General features: G+C 43.6%; 1 protein-coding gene across 1 annotated transcript; it reads right to left on the bottom strand.

The window, feature by feature from the left end:
• Positions 1–1,735: 1,735 nt before the first annotated feature.
• On the bottom strand, positions 1,736–21,422 carry Pgk1 (phosphoglycerate kinase 1). The gene is made up of 11 exons (XM_052734687.1): positions 21,245–21,422; positions 14,385–14,435; positions 11,729–11,884; positions 11,451–11,595; positions 9,341–9,444; positions 8,532–8,651; positions 6,391–6,505; positions 6,030–6,209; positions 2,831–3,008; positions 2,472–2,570; positions 1,736–2,178 (listed from the first exon to the last, which is right to left on the bottom strand). The coding sequence occupies exons 1-11, from the start codon at positions 21,307–21,309 to the stop codon at positions 2,138–2,140; spliced, it is 1,254 nt and encodes a 417-aa protein (XP_052590647.1). The 5' UTR covers positions 21,310–21,422; the 3' UTR covers positions 1,736–2,137.
• Between the last annotated feature and the right edge of the window lie 1,208 nt (positions 21,423–22,630).

Below are 22,630 nucleotides of genomic sequence, written 5' to 3'. Positions count from 1 at the left end.
TTCCAGAGGTCCTGAGTTCAATTCCCAGCAACCACATGGAGGCTCACAACCATCTGTAATGAGATCTAGTGCCCTCTTCTGGCCTGCAGTTATACATGCTGTATACATAATAAATAAATCTTTAAAAAAATGAAATTTAGGCTCTAACTATATACACCATCATGTCTACATAACCAAGGGTTATAATTAGACAAACACCAGTATCTATATTAAACATAGACTTTGTAATTTCTTTGGTATTTAAGAGATGATCTAATGTTAGGTACTTTAAGCATGAGAGCTTGTACATAGGTTTTAAGGAAATACATTTTATAGAAAGAATGAGCATCAGCAGAGTTTGGTTTCGGAGATACCTAGACCCAATTCCCCATAGATAGAAAAGTATGGCCAGCTTAGCAATCAAGTTTAAGAATTGAACAGCTATTTCAGACCAAGGCTCAGCCCTTCCTCCGTGGCAGTCCTTCTCAGGAAGTAATTAAGTCAAGATTTCATACAAAGTAAATTAGCCAGGCATGGTGATGCTTTCCTACCATCAGCACTCCAGGGGCAAAGGCAGAAGGATCGCTGCAAGTTCAAGGCCAGCCTGAGCTAGATAACAAATTCCAGGCCAGCCAGGGCTACACAATTAACTTTCAAAAATCAAGTAAACTGAGACAAAATTAAGTCAAAAGAGTAAACTGAGATACACTTAACTCTCAAAAAAAAAGAATAACTGAGAAAGAGGGGGAAACAAGGGTTTCCAAGGTGACAAGAACCCTCCCCAGAGGGACACAGGAAAGCCCTGAGCATCAAGTATACACCAAACCTAGGGCAGGCAGCCAGTGAAACTGGAACAGGGAAGCACTAAAGATTCCAGAACAGATTTCTAAACTCAAAAAAAAAAATCTGACATGTTTGAACATAGTTAATGTTCATACTTTTTGTGGATGTTGGAATGAATCAGTCCTGTAAAAAATGAGAAAATTATTTTACTTTTCTGTTTTGAGATAGGATCTCACTTTGTAGCCTTGGTTAATGTGGAACTTATGATGTGCTAGGATCAAAATATGTGCACCATGGCCAGCAAGAAAAATTTGTTAATTATAAAGTAAATTAAAATAACAAAAGTATAGCATACTATATATATATATAGCACTTATAATCATCATGTAAACCTTAGGGCTTGAGACAGGACCTCATATAGACCCGAGACTGGCCTCTAACTCACTATGTAGCCAAGGATTCGCTTGAACTTCTGTCCTCGCTACCCATGTGATGGGATTACACGCAAACACCATGGCTAGATCCTTCATAATGTAAATTCCGGATCTAATTTATAGCAATGGCAAACAACACTGAGAATGAGGAAGTGTATGTGGAACAGAGGCTGTTGATTCCATTCTTCAAACCACGAAATTAACAGACATGTTTGAAAGTCTCAGTACTTAAAACCATGAGATGGGAATCAAGAAGAAAAACAATGGCCACACTAGGAAATGGGAATCAAGAACGGGAAGAATGAGCTGGGGCTTCTCTTGGTTGGTTTTGTTTATAAGGCTTGGCTTTTGAAATTACGGTATCCAACGTTTATATATATATAAAAAAAAAAAAAAAGCAAAAGCAAGAATAGGCCTTCACAAGGAGCAGGCATTTATCTAATCCCACCTCCCCACTACTGCAGCCCCAATCCTTCCATTCAAAAATCCATAGAGTCTATTCTCACCCTTCCTAACAAAGCATGACAGGAAAACTCCAGTTTCGGTGGACATCTTTATTAATAATCATCAACTTCTCCAAACCTACAGCTGGAATTTCATCTCATTTCCATGCCGAGTCATGAATGGTGACAAAGCTAACCAGAGGCTACTCAAAGAGAACTAAGCTTTTATAGCTCACTTTCTTTTACAGGCAGAATATAAATAGATGTACTCTAGAATGCACAATGGTTTAGTCGCTAAGGAACTTAAATGGGATCTTGAAGAATGTAGACAAATCCCGATGCAGTAAAGACGAGCTGAGATGCTGTGCACCTGTTTAAGGGTTCCTGGTGCTGCATCTCGGCCACTAGCTGAATCTTGCGCTAACACCAAATGGAGATGCGGAAAACACACTAAGTTGACTTAGGGGCTGTGCACAGGAACCAAAAGGCAGGAAAATACTAAACATTGCTGAGAGCATCCACCCCAGGAAGGACTTTACCTGTTTTTGAGAGAGCACACACACAGACAGCATTACTGTAAGACCCACTAAGTTACATCTGCACTTTTGTCTTCCTGATAATATGCCAGCTCTGTTAGGTTATAGGGCAGGAGTTCAAAAACCCCAGCATTCTGGGTCCCAGGTCAATTCAAACGTGTTCCTACCTACCCCTCCCGCCAAGTGGATGCAGGTGCTTTGTGTGTGCTACCTAGCTAATATGACTGCTAGTGACAGCTGCTGGAGCTCTCCACTGGTCCCCACCCTGCCTTCAAATAAACACAAAATAACCTCACCTTCCAGGAGCTCGAGACTGGCACCACCCCCAGTGCTCACGTGGCTGACTTTATCCTCTGTATTCCATTTGGCACAGCAAGTGGCAGTGTCTCCACCACCTGTTGAATGAAGACCGGAGAAAAATGTTTTGGCACCCAAACTGTAAAACAGTGTGGTTCCCAACCCAAAACGTAGCTAATAAACTCCCCACTCCATCTCAAGAGGATCCCCTATGATCGATACCTCTATGAACTATCAGCTAGAGATTTACCCATAACGAGACCCAGAAAATATTAACCACATGGCCCCTCTGCCTTTCCCTGAATACAGACAGTTCAGCCACGTTGCGTTAGTGTGAGTTTAGTAGAGGACCCCTTACCTATGATAGTGATGCAACCCCTAGACGTGGCTTTTACCACCTCATCCATCAGGGACTTGGTTCCCCTGGCAAAAGCTTCCCATTCAAATACCCCAACAGGCCCATTCCAAACAATCTGCTTAGCTCGAGCCACAGCCTCAGCATATTTCTTGCTGCTCTCAGTACCACAGTCCAAGCCCTGGAGGGTAGAATCAAGGAGGAAAGGTTAAGACAACTCACTTGCACAACGGGCGTGGTGGCACACGCCCTTAATCCCAGCACTCAGGAGGCAGAGGCAGGCGGATCTCTGTGAGTTATAGGCCAGCCTGGTCTACAGAGTGAGATCCAGGACAGCCAAGGCTACCCAGAGAATCTCGGTTATTGTAGATTTTTTTTTTCCAGACAGGGTTTCTCTGTGTAGTTTTGGTGCCTTTCCTGGATCTCGCTCTGTAGACCAGGCTGGCCTCAAACTCAGAGAGATCCTCCTGGCTCTGCCTCCCAAGTGCTAGGATTAAAGGCGTGCATCACCACCACCTGGTATAGAATATTATTTTAACATTTGTTTATTCTGTAGAACATTTGTTTTAATGATGCAAAGATGTGTTGCAGCTAGAGTTGTCCTGCCTGGCCCACAGTCAGGACAAATCTCTCTCACCTGCCAGTCCCACAGCCGCTCAGACCCGACCAAGTAAACACAGAGACTTATATTGGTTACAAACTGTATGGTCGTGACAGGCTTCTTGCTAACTGTTCTTACAGCTTAAATTAATCCATTTCTATAAATCTATACCTTGCCACGTGGCTCGTGGCTTACCGGCATCTTCACATGCGGCTTGTCATCATGGCGGCTGGCAGTGTCTCTCACTTTTCCAGCTTTATTCTCCTCCTTGTCCCACCTATACTTCCTGCCTGGCCACTGGCCGGCCAATCAGTGATTTGTTTATTGACCAATCAGCAACAACTTGACATACAGACCATCCCACAGCAATGTGTTGCATTCTTTTATGTTGCATTTGTTTAACTCTGTTAAGCTGTGTTACTTTGTCTGTCTAAAACACCTGATGGTCTAATAAAGAGCTGAATGGCCAACAGCTAGGCAGGAAAAAGGATAGGCAGGACTGGCAGGCAGAGAGAATAAATAGAAAGAGAAAAAGAGAGAAAAATGATTAAGGAGCAAAAAAAGAAAGGGCCAGCCACCTAGCCACACAGCCAGACACAGAATAAGAAGTAAAGAAAAGATATACAGAAATAGACAAAGATAAAAGCCCAGAGGCAAAAGGTAGACAGGATAATTTAAATTAAGAGAAGCTGGCTAGAAATAAGCCAAGCTAATGCCAGGAATTTATAAGTGAGAATAAGTCTCCGTGTGATTTATTTAGGAGCTGGGTGGCAGGCCCCTAAAGAGCCAAAAGAGTAAAAACAAACCAACAAATAATCAACAACACTCTGTCTTGAAAAACAAACAAAAAATGTTAAAATCTGTTTTAAGTTTTATTCATTTGTGTGTGTGTGTGTGTGTGTGTGTGTGTGTGTGTGTGTGTGTGTGTGTGTTTTGGAGGACAATTTTGGAAAAGTAGGTTTTCCCTTTCCATAAAGTGGGTCCTGGGGATTGAACTCAGGTTGTTAAACTTGGCGGCAAGTGATTTTACCTACTCAGCCATTGAGCTGGTCCTAGTCTACAGAATGCGTTCCAGGATAGGCCCCAAAGCTACACACAGAAACTCTGTCTCAAAAAACCATAAAAAAAAGAAAAGAAAACTTACTAACACCAAATATCACCTCTACCAAGACCATAATGTAAGGCTGAATGAACATCAAGAGTTTCTAGTAGAATCAAAATGCAGGCATCCTCTAGCCTGTGTGTATGCTTGTTTGACAAAAACATTTTACTTTACGGATCAAATAAAGCAAAACCTCATGTTGCCTAATAGCAGCCAAGATCTAGATCAGTGGTTCTCACCCAGATCGATTCTGCCTATCAGACCAGTATGTGCCAATGTCTGCAGAAGTTTTCGGTTGTTGCCACTTGGGGTGAACACAACTGACACCTTGCAGATAGTGATACTTTACATATGCCACAATATAACAGCCTTGCCACAGCTAGAACTATTTGAGATGTCAATAGAGACTGAGACACACTGAACTAGATCAGTTGTGTTCAAACCTTCCATGTATCATAATCTCCAGGAAGCCTTGGTCAAAAACAGTGGGTTGAATCTCACTCCTAGGGTTTCTGATTCATTAAGTCTAAAATAGGGCTCAAGAATTGCTTCTTTTTTGTTTGTTTTTTGAGACAGGATCTCACTATTTACCCTCGACTGGCCAGGAATTTGCTATGTAGACCAGGCCAACCTCAAACTCATACAGGGATTAAAGGTGAGTGCCACAATGCCCAGTCTGTATGATTTATTTATGCTCATGTATGTGTATATGCCACATGTATATGGGGGCCAGAGACCAGAAAGGGCATTGGATCCCCTGGCATTGGAATTATAGGTGGTTGTGAACCACCCAATGTGGGTACTAGAAACCTAACTCTCCCCATAAATGCTAAGCCATCTCTTCAAATCCCAAATTTGCCTTTTTAAAACAACTTCCAAAAATGATGCTTGTGGGACCATACTTTGGGAAACAATGAAACAGAAAAATGTCTAACAAATGAAAAATAGTAAGCAAACAAGCATACAAACATATAAAGATATGACTTTACACAGTTATCAAACTAATGTGAAGGCCAGGTGTAATGGCGCATCCGTTTAGGGTCCAGAAATATATCTCAGGTCCCTCGGGTTTGTGTAGCAAGCACTTTGACCTACTGAGCCACCTTGCTGATCTGAAAGTTTACTTAGAATGGCTTGTATTTAGCCATGTGGTCCAGAACAGTTCCGACCATGAAAGAGCATAGTACTATCTCCAGCACATAGTGCTAAACAAACACTGAAGAATATTCAAAAAGTGGGTTTGCACTATCATTGATAAAACAGCAGTAATTACTCCATGCAATTTGCCCTCCAAGTACCCATTGCAACATTTCCCGTCCTTTTGAGTCCCATGGAAATTAATGTAAAACTTTTGTTGGAGAGGAAAGGGAACAGCTCAGTAGCAGAGCACTTATTAACATCTGTGAAACACTCAGCTGGATCTCCAATGGCACAAAAAAAAATCTGCTAGATGAATGAATTTTCTAACCACTTACATACCAACCAAGCAACTGACTCACCATCCAGCCAGCAGGTATACCAGAGGCCACAGTAGCTTGGCCAGTCTTGGCATTCTCATCAAATTTGTCAGCAGTGACAAAGTCAACAGGCAAGGTAATCTTCACACCATTCTTCTCAGCTTTGGACATGAGATCTTTGACAATCTTGGCTCCTTCCTCATCATACAGAGAAGTTCCAATCTACACAAGAGAGCCGAGGAGATGAAGATCAGCCTCTAAACTAAGAACATGACTGACTCAACACGGACGGGAGCATAACATACTCTGAAGTAATACAGATGCAATGGCAATGTTTTTAGGACTCACATAAACTGCTATCACTACAGAAGCCATTTCACAGCCACTTGCATGGGTTTCCTACCTCCATGTTGTTGAGCACCTTCAGGAAGGTAAAAGCCATCCCGCCACCAATGATCATCTCATTGACTTTGTCCAGCATATTATTGATCAGCTGGATCTTGTCTGCAACTTTCGCTCTAGAAGAGAAAGCAAGAATCATCACCACAAAGCACACAATTGGTGAATGTGGTGCTAACTCAGAGACACAGCAGGAGAAAAGGAAATGCCCCACAGTGGCGAAAGTACTGCCTAACTTGGCCATGTTTCTCCATCACTCCATGCTTTGAAGAAATCCTCTGAAGGCAGCTCCAGAACAAGAAGGGCTTAAAAAGGATATTCTCAGGTTAAGGGTATAGCTAAGTATGAGAACATGTCTTTCATGTATAAAATCCTGGGTTTGATCCTGAGCACCAAAAAACCCAGAAAAACAAAACCTCCCTTATCTAAACAGCCACACCCCCATGCAAAATTCACAAAACCCAGATTGCCAGATTAGTAACTGTGATGGTGTGAATGGAAATGGTCTCCAGAGACTCCTATTTGCATGCATAGTCCCCAGGTGAACATCTGGAAAGCATGAGGCGGTGTGGCCTTGTTAGAGGAGGTGTGTAAATCATTAAGAGTGGATTTACGGCATCCAAAACCCACACCAGGCCCAGCATCTGTCTGTCTGTCTCTCTGCCTACAGCCTGTACATCCAGAAACACCATTGTCTATCTTGAGGATTCAGGCTATCCTTGGCTTCAAGTGTTCCGAGATCTTACATCATATGCCCTGTGGTTAAAGGCAGACGGCTACATTTCAATCTTACTCTAAAACCTGAACACACCAGTAGATGAATTTCACTCCCATAGTCCAGATCTTCAGAAAACCTAAGAACCAAAGCCAGACAGCTCAAATGCTAATTTGAGGAGAAGCCAGAGACAAGAGTCTGACGCTTTTAAATCAGTAAACAAAAGGTTCAATGTTTCCAGGAACTAACATTTTTGCAAGACAACACAAAAACCTACACCCATCTGGGTTATTTTTAGGACTCTGAAACAGGGCTCAGGAAGCCTAGAGAGCAACTATGCTAGGTGAAATTGACACCCAGTTCCAGAGTCAGTTTTCATCAGGAAATGCTGAGTGTGCTTAGGCATGTGGAAGGGGAAAAAAAACATCCCACAGATGGGTCATGGTCCTCTAACCAGAAAGAGGCTGATGCCTAAACAGCTATGCCAACTGAAAGGCATCTTTCTCATCCAAGCAGTCCAAGTTCCTTCTTCCTACTTTATGTGCAATGTAGCCAGCCACTCAACCTTCACTTCTGAAAGTTCTTCTTGGCTACACTATTATGATTACCCACATACTGCCTTTCCCCATAAGAAGAAACATAAAACAGGTACATGATCTGGAGAGTTACATCTAAATGATCCTTTAAGCACACAGAGGGAAGTTTTCAGTTATTCCCTACCAGGCTGTAATCTACCAGCTTTGCAACTGTTTTAAGAAGGACCTTGCCAGGTGTATGGCCCAAGCATGTAATCCTAGAGCTCAGGAAGTTGAAGCATGAGGGTCAGGGCAAGATCACCCTGGACTACAAAGCAATTTCAAGGCTAGCCTGGGGTATGTGAGACCTTATCTTAAGGGGGAAAAGAACCTGAGATTGAGATGAGCACCTTCGAGGGATCCTTCTCCATTTTCCCCTGTGGAACCATTTTCTGCCCTTCTCTACATTCTTCTGTCCCACCAATCTGACCTACATAGACCACATTGAGAGGCTCACATGCCTTCTGCTTTCCAGGTAAGTTGGCCAATCAGTGATGCATGCAGGGGGTGTCCAGGCAGAAACTGAAGAAAAGGCACAAGTATCTTTTCCTGGCTCCTTCTACCAGTTGACCAGCCCTATATCCCCTGACTAAAGACCAGAGGATTCTAATCAGACTGTCTTTTTACACAGACTACCTCTCTGGAATCCTCTGTGTCTTCAGATGCTGATGGCTATTAATAAACCCAGATGATGGCAGGGCCTTCCCTAAACCCCACCCTCACCTGTCAACAGACTCTTTATTAAATTCTCCTCAGTTACCCACTGTGATTATGCTATCTGACCATAAACTACCCATGCTATGGATGACTACCAGGCTAACACTATTTAACATGGTCCCGAGGTGTTCTTCATACCCTCCCAAGATAGCCAGGAAGGGTCGTTCAGGACTCTCCAAAGCTTTGGCAAAGTAGTTCAGTTCCTTCTTCATCAAAAATCCACCAGCCTTCTGTGGCAGATTCACACCCACCATGGAGCTAAAAGGAAAAAAAAAAAAGAAACCAAATTTATTCAAAATCCAGTCAAATTCTACTATTTTTTTCCCAGACCCAGAAGCCAGCTCCTTATCACTAAAATGTTTTCATTGGTTGGGAAACCATGATTTTATCCCTAAACTGCAATAAGGCCATTTACATCTTAGATACATTTCTGACTAAGTTTATGACCAAGGGTAAAACAAGCAATGGACTGAGGTGGAATTTAAAATACCCAGTTAGGTCAGGGTCTGAGCTAGGTCCTCTGCATATACTAATGTATATGGTTATGGTTGTGTAGCTGGGTGTTCTTATGGAACTCAAGATGTATGCCACTATACCCAGAAGTACTTTAATGAATAGAAATAAATGAATGGCAGGCCAGTACCATTCTGTAATCTAAAATTCTAATTGCTTTACAAAAAGAATAAAATCTTCCCATTTTTGCCTGCTCTTGGGACCCTTTTCCTCCTCCTGGGTTGCTCGTCCAGCCTTGAGGAGGGGATGTAACTTGTTCTGCCATGTCCAGTTGCTATCCCTGGGAGACTTGCTTTTTTGAGAAGGGAAACAGGAGCGGATCTTGGGGAGAGGGGAAGTGGGAGAGTGGCCTGGGAGAAGCGCGGGGAGGCGACCTGTGGAGGGGCTGCTCAAGATCACTGTACTCTGCCTAGTACTGACAAGGCTCTCGGTACCTGTGGGCTCGGTGTGCAGTCCCAAAAGCATCATTGACATAGACATCCCCAAGTTTGGACAGTGAGGCTCGGAAAGCATCAATTTTGGCTGGCTCGGCTTTAATCTGCAGAGAAAAATTTAAAGAGGAAAATCTAACATGGGAAATATTGATGACTCCAAAAACAACTTCAAAAGCATTTCAGCCCACCAAGAATCCTCTCGAACATCTTGAGGACTCTGGGACAACAACCTACTAGGATTAGTAGAATTAGCAACAGGGTCTGTTCTTTCTCCTAAATATTTCAGGTCCTTTGGTCACTTCTTGTCTCCATTACCTCCCCGTGGAAATCATACATGCATGTACGTATGTGTACACACACATACGCAAAATACATGTGATAAAATTCAAAACCAAACAAAAAGAATGTAAGCTAAATTCAAAGTGTTTCATGAAAAGATGCCATAGAAATTATCAGGACATACCTCATTTTTGACTTGCCAATGAGTATAAGGAAGGCAATGTTAATTCTAAAAATACCCATTTGAACACACTGAACATTCAATTAGGGGGCTGGAAAGATGGCCCAGTGGTTAAGAGCACTTGCTGCTCCTCCAGAACCCATACGGGAGCTCACACTCGCCTGCAAAACTCAACTGAATTGTCTTCATTTTGTTTGTGTCCAGTGTGAACTTGTGATTGGATGCCTGCAATTTCAGACATTCTGAGTGAAGAGCAAGTGACTTCACTAAAAGTGAAGTCAGAGAGTAGCAGTCCCTTCACTGATTCCTGAATAAAACCTCCCGAGTCACCTTTCCAGTTGCCTCCTGCCACTTCTAAGCACTCGAGTCTGGGCATCTTGAGTTTCAGTTTAAAAGGGCACCAGATTTTAGGTCAGCATTGAGGAGTACTGTAGCAAGACCACGCCAAAGCAGGGCAGGGCCAGCTCAGGGCCTGTGTTGCTAAGAAAAGAAACTGCTTGAAAGCGGGCACTCCAGCTGACCTTAAGAAATGTCAGAAGTCAAAAGGGGACTGACATATACCCTCAGAGCATCTTGTTCTTTCATCTCTAAAGCCCCAAAGAGTGGAAGGTACTAGGAACTGCCCTTGGCTAACCAAAGGGCAAATCCAAAGTCATACTCAGAGGCGGTTTTAACATTTAGTGACTGAATTCTTTGTCAAGTCTAGTGACCAATCTTGTGGATTATCTACAGCTTTTATATGACAATGGCATGTGAATAGATCCAACAGACTGTATACAATTGCAATTGACTACATGAGCCACATAGCCTCCACCATTTGCTACGTGGCTCTTTGTAGAATATAAAGCCCAGCAATAGCACCACTACTAACTCCAGCAAAATGGCTGCCTTTCTGAAACCCAGGCTTCTTTCTGAGATTTGTTTCCTTAGGAAATGAAGATGACACCTGGACCTATTTATCTTACAGAGACTCAAATGCCCTGAGTCAGTTGGGAGGCCGAGCACTTGGAAGGTGGAGCAATCAGGAGCTCGAGGTCATTCTAGGCTACCTCAAGTTCAAGACCAGCCTGAGCTCCACAGTACATGACCTTGTCTCCAACCACTCCTACCCTACCCAAGAAAGGAAAGTTTTAAGTCCAATACCTTAAGGAATCTCACCATGACCATTACCCTCACCAAATACTCTGATTACCTAAAAGCATTCATGTATTTTTTTTTCATTTTTTTTTGAGACAGGGTTTCTCTGTATAACAGGCTGTCCTTGAACTCAGAGATCCACTTGCCTAATTCATGTATTTTTCAAAGGTATTTCAAAAAGTGAACAGGAAGAGAGCTTCTGCAGCGCTGGTCACATTCCATTCCTTCACTGGGTAGTGATTATATAATGTGTGTACTCTGTGCTAATTGGTAATTCATCATGTACATTTAAACAACTGCTTTTGTTCTGCAGTGCTGAGGATTGTACCCAGGGCATTGTACACTACCATGAGCTGCATCCATGGCCCGCATTTGTACAGTTTTACATGTATGTTATACCTCAATTTTAAAAGGTGTTTGGGCAAATCAAGATGAGTTTCCACTATTCTTTAAACATGGCCTCATACAAATTCAGGCCCAAAGGCCCAAAAATATCAAAATCACAGGTCCTACCTTGTTCCCAGAAGCATCTTTTCCCTTCCCTTCTTCCTCTACATGAAAGCGGAGGTTCTCCAGCAGGATGACAGTGCCAGCTGCTGGGTTGGCACAGGCATTCTCTACTTCTGGGCCCACACAATCCTTCAAGAACAGAACATCCCTGGGGGAGGGAGGAACAAGAAATGAAGATTAGAGCAGCCTGAAAGCTGAGAACCAGTGACAGCATGCCCGACTGCTGAGAACCAGACCACCTCACCTCCCCGAGCTCACCAGCACCAGAGCCCTGTACTTACTTGCCCAGCAGAGATTTGAGTTCTGCAGCAACTGGTTCTAAGGAGTACTTGTCAGGCATGGGAACACCATCAGGCCGGCCCAGGTGGCTCATAAGGACAACCGACTTGGCTCCATTGTCCAAGCAGAATTTGATGCTTGGGACAGCAGCCTTGATCCTATAACCAAAAGAAGGCAGAAGATAGAACAGTGTTCTTCCTAGGCATTAGAGGAAACTATTTTAACCAGTGACTTCGTAAAATCTAAGACGCTGTTTCTTCTCCAAGTTTCCTCAAGTCTGACAGTTGCAGACCTCATATTTGTGTTCCTAAGATAGACATGATACAGACCTGCCACCTGGAACTACAGTCTCATCACGGACCTGTTCCACATGCAGAAAAGAACCTAGCAAAGCCTGCAGCCTCCAGCAGGACCTGCCTGGGAGGTTAGCCCTCAGCTTTCAGGGCTTGGCGAGGTGTCTCACTAGGTGAAGTACTTCCCTGGCAAGCACAAAGCTCTCCAAGAATCAGCTGCAGGACATGGTGGGGCACACCTGTGATCCCAACACTCGGGAGGGAGAAGAAAGAGGATCAGAAGTTCAAGATCAGCCTCAGTAACACAGCAAATGAGGCCATGTCTACAAACAACCAACCCTGGCTTTTCAAGTGTCCCTCAGTTCTCTGACAACAGCTGGTCGCTGTTTCTGTACTCTCTAGAAGCCAGGTAATGATGACTAACACCTGCTCCCTTCTAAAAGTCTGAAGTTAGTAGTTGCTAGGTACAGGATACCTTTGTGACCAGAGCCACTTGGCATGGACCCAAAGGAAATGAAATTAGCATACAAAAAAAGACATCTGTACACAAGTTTATAGTAGCATTGTTCACAATGGCTAAAATGAAGACTTCACCTCATCGCCATTAGCTGATGAATGGGGGGGGGGGAATGAGGTATCATTCAGTCACAAAAATAAACTCTTCATACACATAAAATAAATAAATCTTTAAAAAAATTTAATTTGGGCCAGGCGGTGGTGGCGCCTGCCTTTAATCCCAGCACTTAGGAGGCAGAGGCAGAGGCAGGCGGATCTCTGTGAGTTCGAGGCCAGCCTGGTCTACAGAGCGAGATCCAGGAAAGGCGCAAAGCTACACAGAGAAACCCTGTCTCGAAAAACCAAAAAAAAAAAAAAATTAATTTGGGGCTGGAGAGATGGCTCAGCAGGTAGAGCACTGGCTGCTCTTCCAGAGGTCCTGAGTTCAATTCCCAGCAACCACATCGTGGCTCACAACCATCTGTAATGAGATCTGGTGCCCAAAGAGCCAGGCATTATGGCATATGCCTGGAACCAACACCTGGAAGGCTGAGGCAGAAGGACCCCAAGCTCAAGCTGAGACCCTGTCACAGAAAAATGTTTTGAAATAAAATCTTTCTTATATAATTTTCTCAAAAGCAACAACAGTACTATGACTTAAAAATTCTGCTTTTGAAAACGAAATCTGCTTCTGCAGGGCACTAGAGGGAGATCACTAGTGGTTAAGGCTTGCTATTCTAGAGAACCTGTGTTCAGTTCCCAGTAGCCACATCAACTGGCTTCCAACCACCTGCAACTTTACCTTCAATGTATCTAATACCCTCTTCTGGCCTCCACAGGCAGCTTCACAGTGCACCAATGCCCTTGTGCACACATATGCACACATGCACATAATCTCTCAACCTCTCTCTCTCTCATATAAAAATAAATCTTTATGAAGAAATTCTGCTTCTGAAGCTAGTACCCAAGACACTAGTACTTCTGAAGTCTTTTCTATCTTCTTAGAGGCAAAGGCAGAAGCAAACTATCCCCCTCCCTTAAAAAAATACCTTATCTGGGCTCCTTGTAACAAACTCTGGTAAATCTATATGTAAGCTTAAAAATTACTGAAACTAAAACTCATTCTCTTGCATACTTCATTTTGTAAGAAAAGTCAACTAATCTTTAACTTTGATTTAAAAAAAAAGTATCTCCAAATTCCTTAAAATTTTTCTTAAAACAAGGAGGACTTTCTCAGGATGTTTTTGCTGGTAGTGGGGGATTTTTTTAAACGGGGGTGGTCTGGAGTTTTCTGTTTGGTTGTTTTAAAATACTTCTATTAATTCTTCAAGAATTTCATACAATGTATGTTGATCATGTCCACTCCCTCACTTGTTTTGTTGAGACAAGTTTTTGGACCGCCTAGAATGGCAGGAAACTAGCTTCGTAGCTCACACGGCTTTCAATTTAACTTATACCCCCCTAAATCCAGCCTTGCAAGCACTAAGATTATAGGCATGCACCCCCATGTCAAACTAGAATTTCTGTTTGGTTGGTTTGTTTTTTTCAGACAAGGTCTCTTTATAGACCTGGCTGTCCCAGAACTCCCTCTGTAGACCAGGCTGGCTTCAATCTCAGAGATCTGCCTGCCTCTGTCTCCCCAAGTGCTGGGATTAAAGGAGTGCGCCACCACACCTGGAAGAGGGTGATTTTTTTCCAATATTTTTCATGAATTTAGAATAATTCAATTCCCACACTGACAAGAAAGCAGGTTAGTAAAGACCCAAAGTCATGTGGCTTCGGTTGATGTACTTCCACAGTATGGAGAAAGAAATTTGCACCCCATATACTCACACACTTAAAGCCAGGCTGGGTTTGGTAGTGATCTTACCTTTGGTTATTTGTGATCTGGTTGTTCTTCATAGGAACATTGAAGTCCACCCTAGGAAAGAAAAAGGCTTCAGTTGCACAGGCGTCATCAACTTCTTAGTCCCTCACAAGTTTGAACCGTTAAAAGCTCAAATCTCACCTTTAAAATAATAAGAGGCGTTAAAAGAGAGAGGGCTGGCAAGATGGCTCAGGCGGTACAGGCACGTGGTGCCAAGCCTGACTGCCTGAGTTTGATCCCCAAGCCCCATGGGCGGAAGAAGGAAGAACTACTCTTGCAAGTTGTCCTCTGAACTCCACACCTGTGCCTTGGCATGTGTATGTACATATGTACACACATGCACACATGCACACATGCACACATACACACATACACACACACACACACACACACACACACACACACACACACACACACACAGAATAAATGTCATTTTAAAAACCTTAAATGAAGACAGTACTTGGTCACTGGCAAGAGTGACCGCAGTGACTGGGACAGGCCAGATGACGAGTCTGCGGTATGGCTTCACATTCCTCACACATATGTGCTCCTGCTCATTTCATAGTCATTTGAGTACATGATTTGTATCTTTTTAGCTATGTAGCTAATAATTTTTAAAGGAATTTCCAACTAGAAGAACTTGTCCAGGAGACCTGGGAAGCTAAAGGCAATTACACCTAAATGTATTCCTCTATTTTAGCCCGGTATTTTCTACTTAGCCTCATGATATCTGTAGCAGTCTGCTGGAGTGACAAAAATTATTTTGATACTGATTCTGGCTCCTTGTAAAAACAACATCCCCCCAAAGAAAAGAAATGGAAAAATAAAACACATCAAGAGAATTTCATGGAGAAATTCTGGCACATTAAGAGTAGGAAAAAAAACCTAGGCTTGAGTATCCAGTTTACACAATGCCCTTAACATAAAGAACAGTCACTTTCAAAGAACTTGAGGGAAAAAGGGGTAAAATGTGCCTCAGCCCATTGACCAAAATGAAAGCTAATAATATATTAAAGCTTTCCCTTTTGACCTAACAGATTACTGCTAAAGATTGAACCCAGGGCCCTGGCCAGGACAGACAAATGTTCCACTGCTCACATACCTCCCCAGCCCCATTTTATCATTAGGAACCAATTCTTTTGAACTACTGTCTGCATGGTGGCTGATTTTAATGTCTAAGTGGTTTTGTTGTTGTTATTGTTTTTTTTTTTTTTTTTTGGTCTTTTTGACACAGGGTTTCTCTGTGTAGTTTTGGTGCCTGTCCTGGATCTCAATCTGTAGACCAAGCTGGCCTCGAACTCAGAGATCCACCTGGCTCTGCTTCCTGAGTGCTGAGATTAAAGGTGTGCACTGCCACGCCCTGCCCCCTACCCCCGCCCCCCCCCCCCCACACACACACACGGCTAATGTCTAAGTTTTGTCTGCCATGACTTGAGACACTATGTGGTCTAGCTTCCTTTCATCTCCTGAATAAATGCTGAGATTAAATATTAGATTAATATACCAATACATCCACCCCAAAACCATTTTAACTAATTTTTTTTTTTTTAAGAGGGGAGGCGGTGTTCAAGACAGTTTCTCTGTGTAACAGCCCTGGCTGTCCTGGGTGCACCACTGCCACCACCACCACCACCACCCAGCTTTTTAATTTTTCTTAAATCTTGAGAAATGAGGGCTGGAGAGACGGCTCAGTGTTAAGAGCACTGACTGCTCTTCCAGAGGTCCTGAGTTCAATTCCCAGCAACTACATGGTGGCTCACAACCATCTATAATGGGATCTGATGCCCTCTTCTGGCATGCAGGCATACATGCAGACAGAACACTGTATACATAATAAATAAATTTTTTTTTAAAATCTGAGAATTATAGTATCTAGTTCATAGTTAAGAGAAACAAGTTAGTGAATGATAAAAGGCTTAGAAGTGGTACATAGTATCATGCAAATGTTAGCTGTTATTATATGTTAACAATTCCCCAAACTGTATTTTATTTGAAAGATCAACTATATTAAAGACATTACAAAAAAAACCAAACAAACAAAAAAAGCAACAACAACAACAACAAAAAAAAAACACCTAGTACCAGTCACTAAGGGACTATATATGATAAGGCAGGATTGCTACTGTCCTTGATTGTGAAACTCCATCTTTTTCCAATGTCTTTTTTCTCTGTCTGAGCAGTGACCACAAGTCCTGCAGATTACTGATTTCCTCTATTCCGTGATCACTAATCTACCTCACCAAGGACCTTGAGGGACATAGTTCTTGATTTGGATTTAAGAAAGCCTTTAAAATTAAAAGGCACTACTCTAGTTGGTTTCTGGTGCCTAAGGCATCCTCTTTAAATATCCTGAGCAGGCCCTTGCCAGCCTTAAAGTTCAGACCAAGCAGATCAAGTATCCCACTACCATGATCCTCTTGCAGCCTCTCAGGAAGGCTAATGGACAAAAGGGTTAACTACATAGGCTAAATAGTGCTGCTCCCTGCTCCCCCAAAACCCAGTAAGAAGGAATGCCTTTGGACTGAAATACCCAAACATCTGTGGCTTCCATCCAAGCTCTGATGGCATCAGCTTACTGATGAAAAACTGGATTAGTTCTCTCGCTGTCCTCTTGATACCTTCAACCTTCACCTATCATCTCCTGGACTCACAACTCGGCCTGCCATTGGCTTCTCTTCTGAGGACTCCAAAGCAGGGAAGAACCTTGCCTACACATTCCACTTGTTCTGATATATAATGTGCACCCTTTTCTACTTCCCAGTAATACTCGAGTTTTGCCTTAAGGACAAATTCAGGTATCACCACATATATCAGAATGGCTAAAATTGAAAAATGACTACCAAACTCAAGAGTGACAGTCTATTCCCCAAGACAGGTTCAGCCACTCTTCCTGATAAGCCAATTAGAACAGTCACATTAATAGCAAAAAAATCAGAAAGACATTGATTGAATGTCACCACCATAAAAGACAAAGCAATCCAGTGACCTCCAAATCCATCTTCAGGAACCTGTAGTTCAAACACAGGGTCAAAGATACACACATCTGAGCAGCTCCCCATATCTAAGCAATCTGAAGGTCAAGGTGTGGTGCTGCTCACCACTGACCCAGCTTTATCTTTGTAAGGTTGTAACTCTGCAGGAAAATAGCCCAAGCTTTTCTTCTCCAGGCATGGGATTCCTGGGGAAAATGCAATTTCTTATAGCCCACTGTTTTAATCACGTGGTAGCTAAAACACCTCCTTAGTATAGTCATTCTGCCAGTCTTACCACCAAATACTGGTGAGGATGCAGAAAAACTGATCACTGATGTACTCCAACAGGAATGTGAAATGGTGCAGCGCCTTTGGAAAGCGATCTGGGGATCCCTCAAAAGGTTAAAGATGGAATCGCTCAGTGGCAGAATGCTTGCAATCCCAATGCTAGGGGTTTTACATGTGACCGTCCCAAAAAAATTCATAGCAGCTTCCTGTGTAAAAAACCCCAAATTGGCAACAACCCAGATAGCCTCTAATGGATGGATGAATGATTCAACTCTTGTACACACATACCGTGAAAAAGCACCCAGCAATTCAAAATATTCTGTTGGTACGTGTACCAACTTAATAACTATTAAATGAATGTTGAGTAAGCGTGCATCTCCAAAAGTTACACATTGTATGAATACGTATATACCATGTTTTGGAAATGACAAAGTTTTAAAAGTAGAGCACAGGTCAGTCAGTAATCATCAGGCATTAAAAATGGAGAGTATGATTCTAACCAAGTAACATGAGACATCTTGATGGTGATCAACCAGTGCTATGTCTTGACTGAGGTGGTGGTTATACAAATCTACGTGTGATAAAATGCTAGAACTGTACACCTTACACCCATGTCGAATCCCCCACTTCTGCCATTGCACTACAATTATGCAACCACTGGGAAAAACTGAGTTTCTGTACAATCTTTGCAGTCTTCTAGAAATGTGTAATTATTACAAAAAAGTTTTTAAAAAATTAAGTTCGAATAACAAGTCTTGTTGGGCGGCACCTTTAATCCCAGCACTCAGGAGGCAGAGGCAGGAGGATTTCTGAATTAAGAGGTCAGAATAGTCCACAGAGTGAGTTCCAGAACAGCCAGGGCTACACAGAGAAAGCCTGTCTCAAAAAACCAAAACCAAAACCAAAGAAAAAAAAAACAAAAACCTAAGTCTTTCTGAAATCTCAGGATTCCAGACCCAGTTCTCCTAAGAACTCTCAGAGGAACCATGCCCATTGTTGCTCTATGGTCTGCTTGCTAAATTACACTAGTGTGATTCCATTTTCTTTCTTTCCACCAGGACTGTTACTTCGCAAGTCACAACAAAAGCGGTGAGGCTGGAAAAAAAAATAAATTGAATTAAAAAAAAAACAGGAAGTACAAGAAAAAAGAGAAGTACTTTACTAGCAAAGGAAGACTGGTAACCTATGAGGGGATAGAAAGGAAACAGCATGACAAAACTCAGCAGGAAATTTACTCAAATGGCCTGGTAAAATCAAGTAGTTGGAGGGAATGGAAAAAACCGCTGAGCCGTGGAACCTGTTGGGGTTTCTGGCTATTTTAAAGTTGCTCTGAAAGGAGTAGGAAGGAGTGTAAGCATAAAATACCTAGTGTTTGATTCCAGCACATGGAAAAGTTAGCCCAACCAATCAACTTCCCTTGCCAATTCAAACCAAGGGACTAGACGAGTCAGAAGACAAGGGTACCCTTCTACAGGCCAGAAAGGAGCCGAGTGAAACAGCCCCTTCTCCAGAGGCCCCGTTTTCTGAAGCACTGCCAACAACCACAAAAAGCACTGAAACAAAAAGGTATTGAGCTCACCCAGGCAGAGCTGCCTGGACTCCTCTAAAATGTAAGCCTACAATGCAACTCCCTATTCAAGATGCATTAATAATCAGGAAACAAAGCAACCTTGCCAGTGTAGCCTTAAAAATAAGTACAGTGTATCCATACAAAAAGAAGCGATGGCAACCCCCCCCCCCCCCCCCCCCCCCCCGACAAAGTCTATTTCAACCTGTCCCTGGGTCAATGTCCAAGTGTTTAGACAATCTGATTGGTAGCTAAAGAGACCCAAATTCTAGTCCCGACTCCGCCACAAACTTGAGAGTTCAATAACTTTCAACATGTCATCAACTGCCATCATACTGCTAGTTCAATAACCTTGAACAGTAAAAACTGGACTAGCCAATCTTTTTCAAGGCTCAAAGTTAAGCTGTGTTAAATGAAACTTGAGTTGGTACAAAGGGGTTTCCTCCATTCTCACTCCCAAGCAGAGTTAATTCCTTAAGACAGTTTCCCTGTGGAAGAGAGCATAAGGCCCCAAACTGCAGTTACAGGAAGGTGACCAACACAATGTCCCAGTGGCTTTCAGCTGCTGCACACCATCTACCTCAAGCCAGTGGAGGTAGAAGGAAATATCTGAAACCTTTTAAGCTAGTTGCAGGCCAACATCTACCTTCTCAGTTTCACAGGGTCAATCTCATTTCCTCGGAGCACCATGAAGAGCTAGAACCTGCCCTTTAATCCTAGGGTGGCTGGGATCTCTATTCCATCCGGATTACACAGGTCTATCCCATGTGAGGTAACACGTGTGCTTTGCATGAACACTGGATTCTGGCTATCTGCACAGCAAGAAAAGGCCACTTGCCGAGTAATATTGGCTACGATGAAATATGTGCCTGCACAGGTCTCTAACTCCTAGCTGCTGAGGTAGGAGAGCCTCTGCTCCCTCACACGTGTTAGTATCTAAAAAATGCCCTCATTCGAACTGGCCCAAATTGTGAAAGGGACCGGGATTACGTCATTCACACACTACCAATCAATCAACCGCTTCCAAAAAAGGTCAAGCCGGCAGAGCAGTCCTGCGATTACCTATGGCCCTTCAAAATTACCATCCGTGGGTCCTATAGTTTACACGAACAGCCAAGTGCATCAGTTATGGATCTAACCATCATCTTTCACTCTGGCACACATTATAAATTACGAAAGTTAGAAAGGCAGAAGTCCCATACACGCTAGGAATTCTGTCAGGTAAGGGAGAAGCCAACTTGATAAATGACCAAGGATCCACGTGTGCCGAGTAAGGAGTAAGAGAATGCCATGTGCGTGGGAGCCTTGCTCACTTCTAACATCCTGCTTCACTAGCCACCTCTGAGGGTGAGGTTAGAGGCCTCCAACTCCGGGCCGCCACACCCTGTATGTGTCACAATCCTGATGCAAACCCCAAGGCCAGTAGTCCAATGGCAAGGTAGGGCTGCTGAGGCCTGTTACATAAGCTCTACAGAGCTTCATTCAGTGGGCCTCACCCTCCCACCCATAGTTTTTTAGGGAAAGACCTCCACTCCTGAGCATTTCAAACCACATCCTCTGGGAAAGAAATCTTTTTGTACCGGGACCAATGAAACGTGGGCGGTTTCGAATTCGTCAGGGATGGTCCAAAGACCGTGGGGGAAGGGAAATTAGCTAAATGACCTTTCAAGGTCCCTCAACTGGGGCCTAGAGATTTGCAGGGTAAGCATTAGGTCCCATCTCCTTATAGGAGACGAAACTGCATTTCAGAAATGGGGAAAAGATTCAGTCCTGAGAATCTGAACCTTTTCTCAGTGAGATCCACTCCCTAAAGGACACTATTGGTCCCTTTTTATGCTGGAAGAAAAGCAGTTAGGAAGCATCAAACTCAGACAGTCTCCGCCCCAACGAGGTGAGGAGGACACCCCTGGCTCTGCAAACCCAGGACCCCCGAGACCTAGCTGAAAACTAAGCGCAACTTAGGGTGCAAGGAAAAGCGTGCTTGCCAGGGCCAGAGAGGCTGTGCTAGAGCCCGGAGGGCATGAGTACAGGATTACCTCATCACGACCCGCTTCCCCTTCACGTCCAGCTTGTCCAAAGTCAGCTTGTTAGAAAGCGACATTTTGGCAACACGGTGAGATCAAGAGGCCCGGACCTGAGGAAGAGGAGATCGCTGCGGCCGACGTGCGCTTTTGAAGCGTGCAGAACGCCGGGTTGCGGGGGACCAGAGGGCGCTCGCCCCGCCCCTAGCCCCGCCCATGAGCCCGCCCTTGGACCCGCCCCTTCCCGCCGCTGCGCCCAGAGAACGAAGCAGCAAAGCTGCTATTGGTCGCAACCCAGAAGGCCGGTCTGCTTCCATTGCTCCGAGGCGCTGTCCATCTACAAGGAACTGGTGGGACGTGCGACTTCCATTTGTCACGTCCAGCACGACGCGAGCAGCGGGGAACCTTCCTGACGAGGGGAGGAGTAGAAGATTTCACCTAGGGGCCCCTAAAGAAGAGAGTGGGTTGGCGCCTCAGGGTGGGCGTGGAATGTGTGCATGGCCAGAGGCCACTTGTGCAGCCAAAGTGCCCAGCGCGGCTGCTCAGCAGCGCATGCTCGGGACTGCCTTGGGAAAAGCACCGCCCCACCCGGTGGAATTCCCAGGGGCCTTTTCAAAAGCTTTGCAAATGCCATCTCCTTTTGGAATCTTTTGTTCTCTTGCCTCCAGAATGGAATTCTACATAAGGCCTTACTTAGTAATCGAAACTTCTCAGAAGTCAAAAAAGGATCAGGTCCTCCATCCCCTTTTATAATAAAAAATACAATGTAATTGCCGTGGTTACATTATTCATTGTAATGGTGAATACATTCAGCATGTGTCATGTCAACTAATAATGCTCATAAAACGCATAAGTACGCTCTGTTATTAAAGATGAAGTAACTGATGGACAAAGGTTTAGTGTCTTAACTAAGATTGCAGAGCTTAAGTGATTGTTTCAATCGTGGGCCACTGGGATTTAGACTTCTTTGTGAGTGTAGCTTAGTGGTAAAGTGCATTCGAGAGGCCCTAGATCCATTCTCCAGCACTGGAGAAAACTTTAAATCTCTACGGACACTAATTTGGGCTAAGGATGCTTCTCAGTGGTAAAGCACTTGCCTACTGTCTGAGACAGGACAGCTACTTAGGAAGTTGAAGGGCACATGAGAAAAGTAAGCCCTTCTCCCTCATTCTCCTGGTTCTTGTTTCCACCTCTTTGACTAGCTGACACCCAGGAGTAACTGACCAGACCATCTCTGGAAATTTCTATAATATGCAAAATAACTCAGACAATAGCATGTGTTTTCTCTCATACGCAGATTTTATATAAACAAATATATGGGGAAGGTAGATACAGGTCCACAAAGGGGGAAAATAGGTTTTAAGAGAACAGGAGGAGAAAAAAAACAGCGTAACAGAAGAC

The sequence above is a fragment of the Peromyscus californicus genome, unplaced genomic scaffold (genome assembly GCF_007827085.1).
Source record: "Peromyscus californicus insignis strain IS unplaced genomic scaffold, ASM782708v3 Scaffold_10__1_contigs__length_136768540, whole genome shotgun sequence".
Lineage (NCBI taxonomy): Eukaryota > Metazoa > Chordata > Mammalia > Rodentia > Cricetidae > Peromyscus > Peromyscus californicus.
The sequence above is the reverse complement of the archived record's forward strand: the minus strand, read 5'-3'. Positions and strand labels throughout refer to the sequence as shown.

What these genes read in the sequence shown, in the direction of transcription:
- Pgk1 (XM_052734687.1), bottom strand. Translation starts at nt 21,309, where the DNA reads ATGTCGCTTTCTAACAAGCTGACTTTGGACAAGCTGGACGTGAAGGGG. An exon ending in CTCAAATCTCTGCTGGGCAA is followed by an intron (nt 11,596 to 11,728) that starts GTAAGTACAGGG and finishes TCCCTCCCCCAG; the next exon opens with GGATGTTCTGTTCTTGAAGG. An exon ending in CAGTCTCGAGCTCCTGGAAG is followed by an intron (nt 2,179 to 2,471) that starts GTGAGGTTATTT and finishes TCTCAAAAACAG; the next exon opens with GTAAAGTCCTTCCTGGGGTG.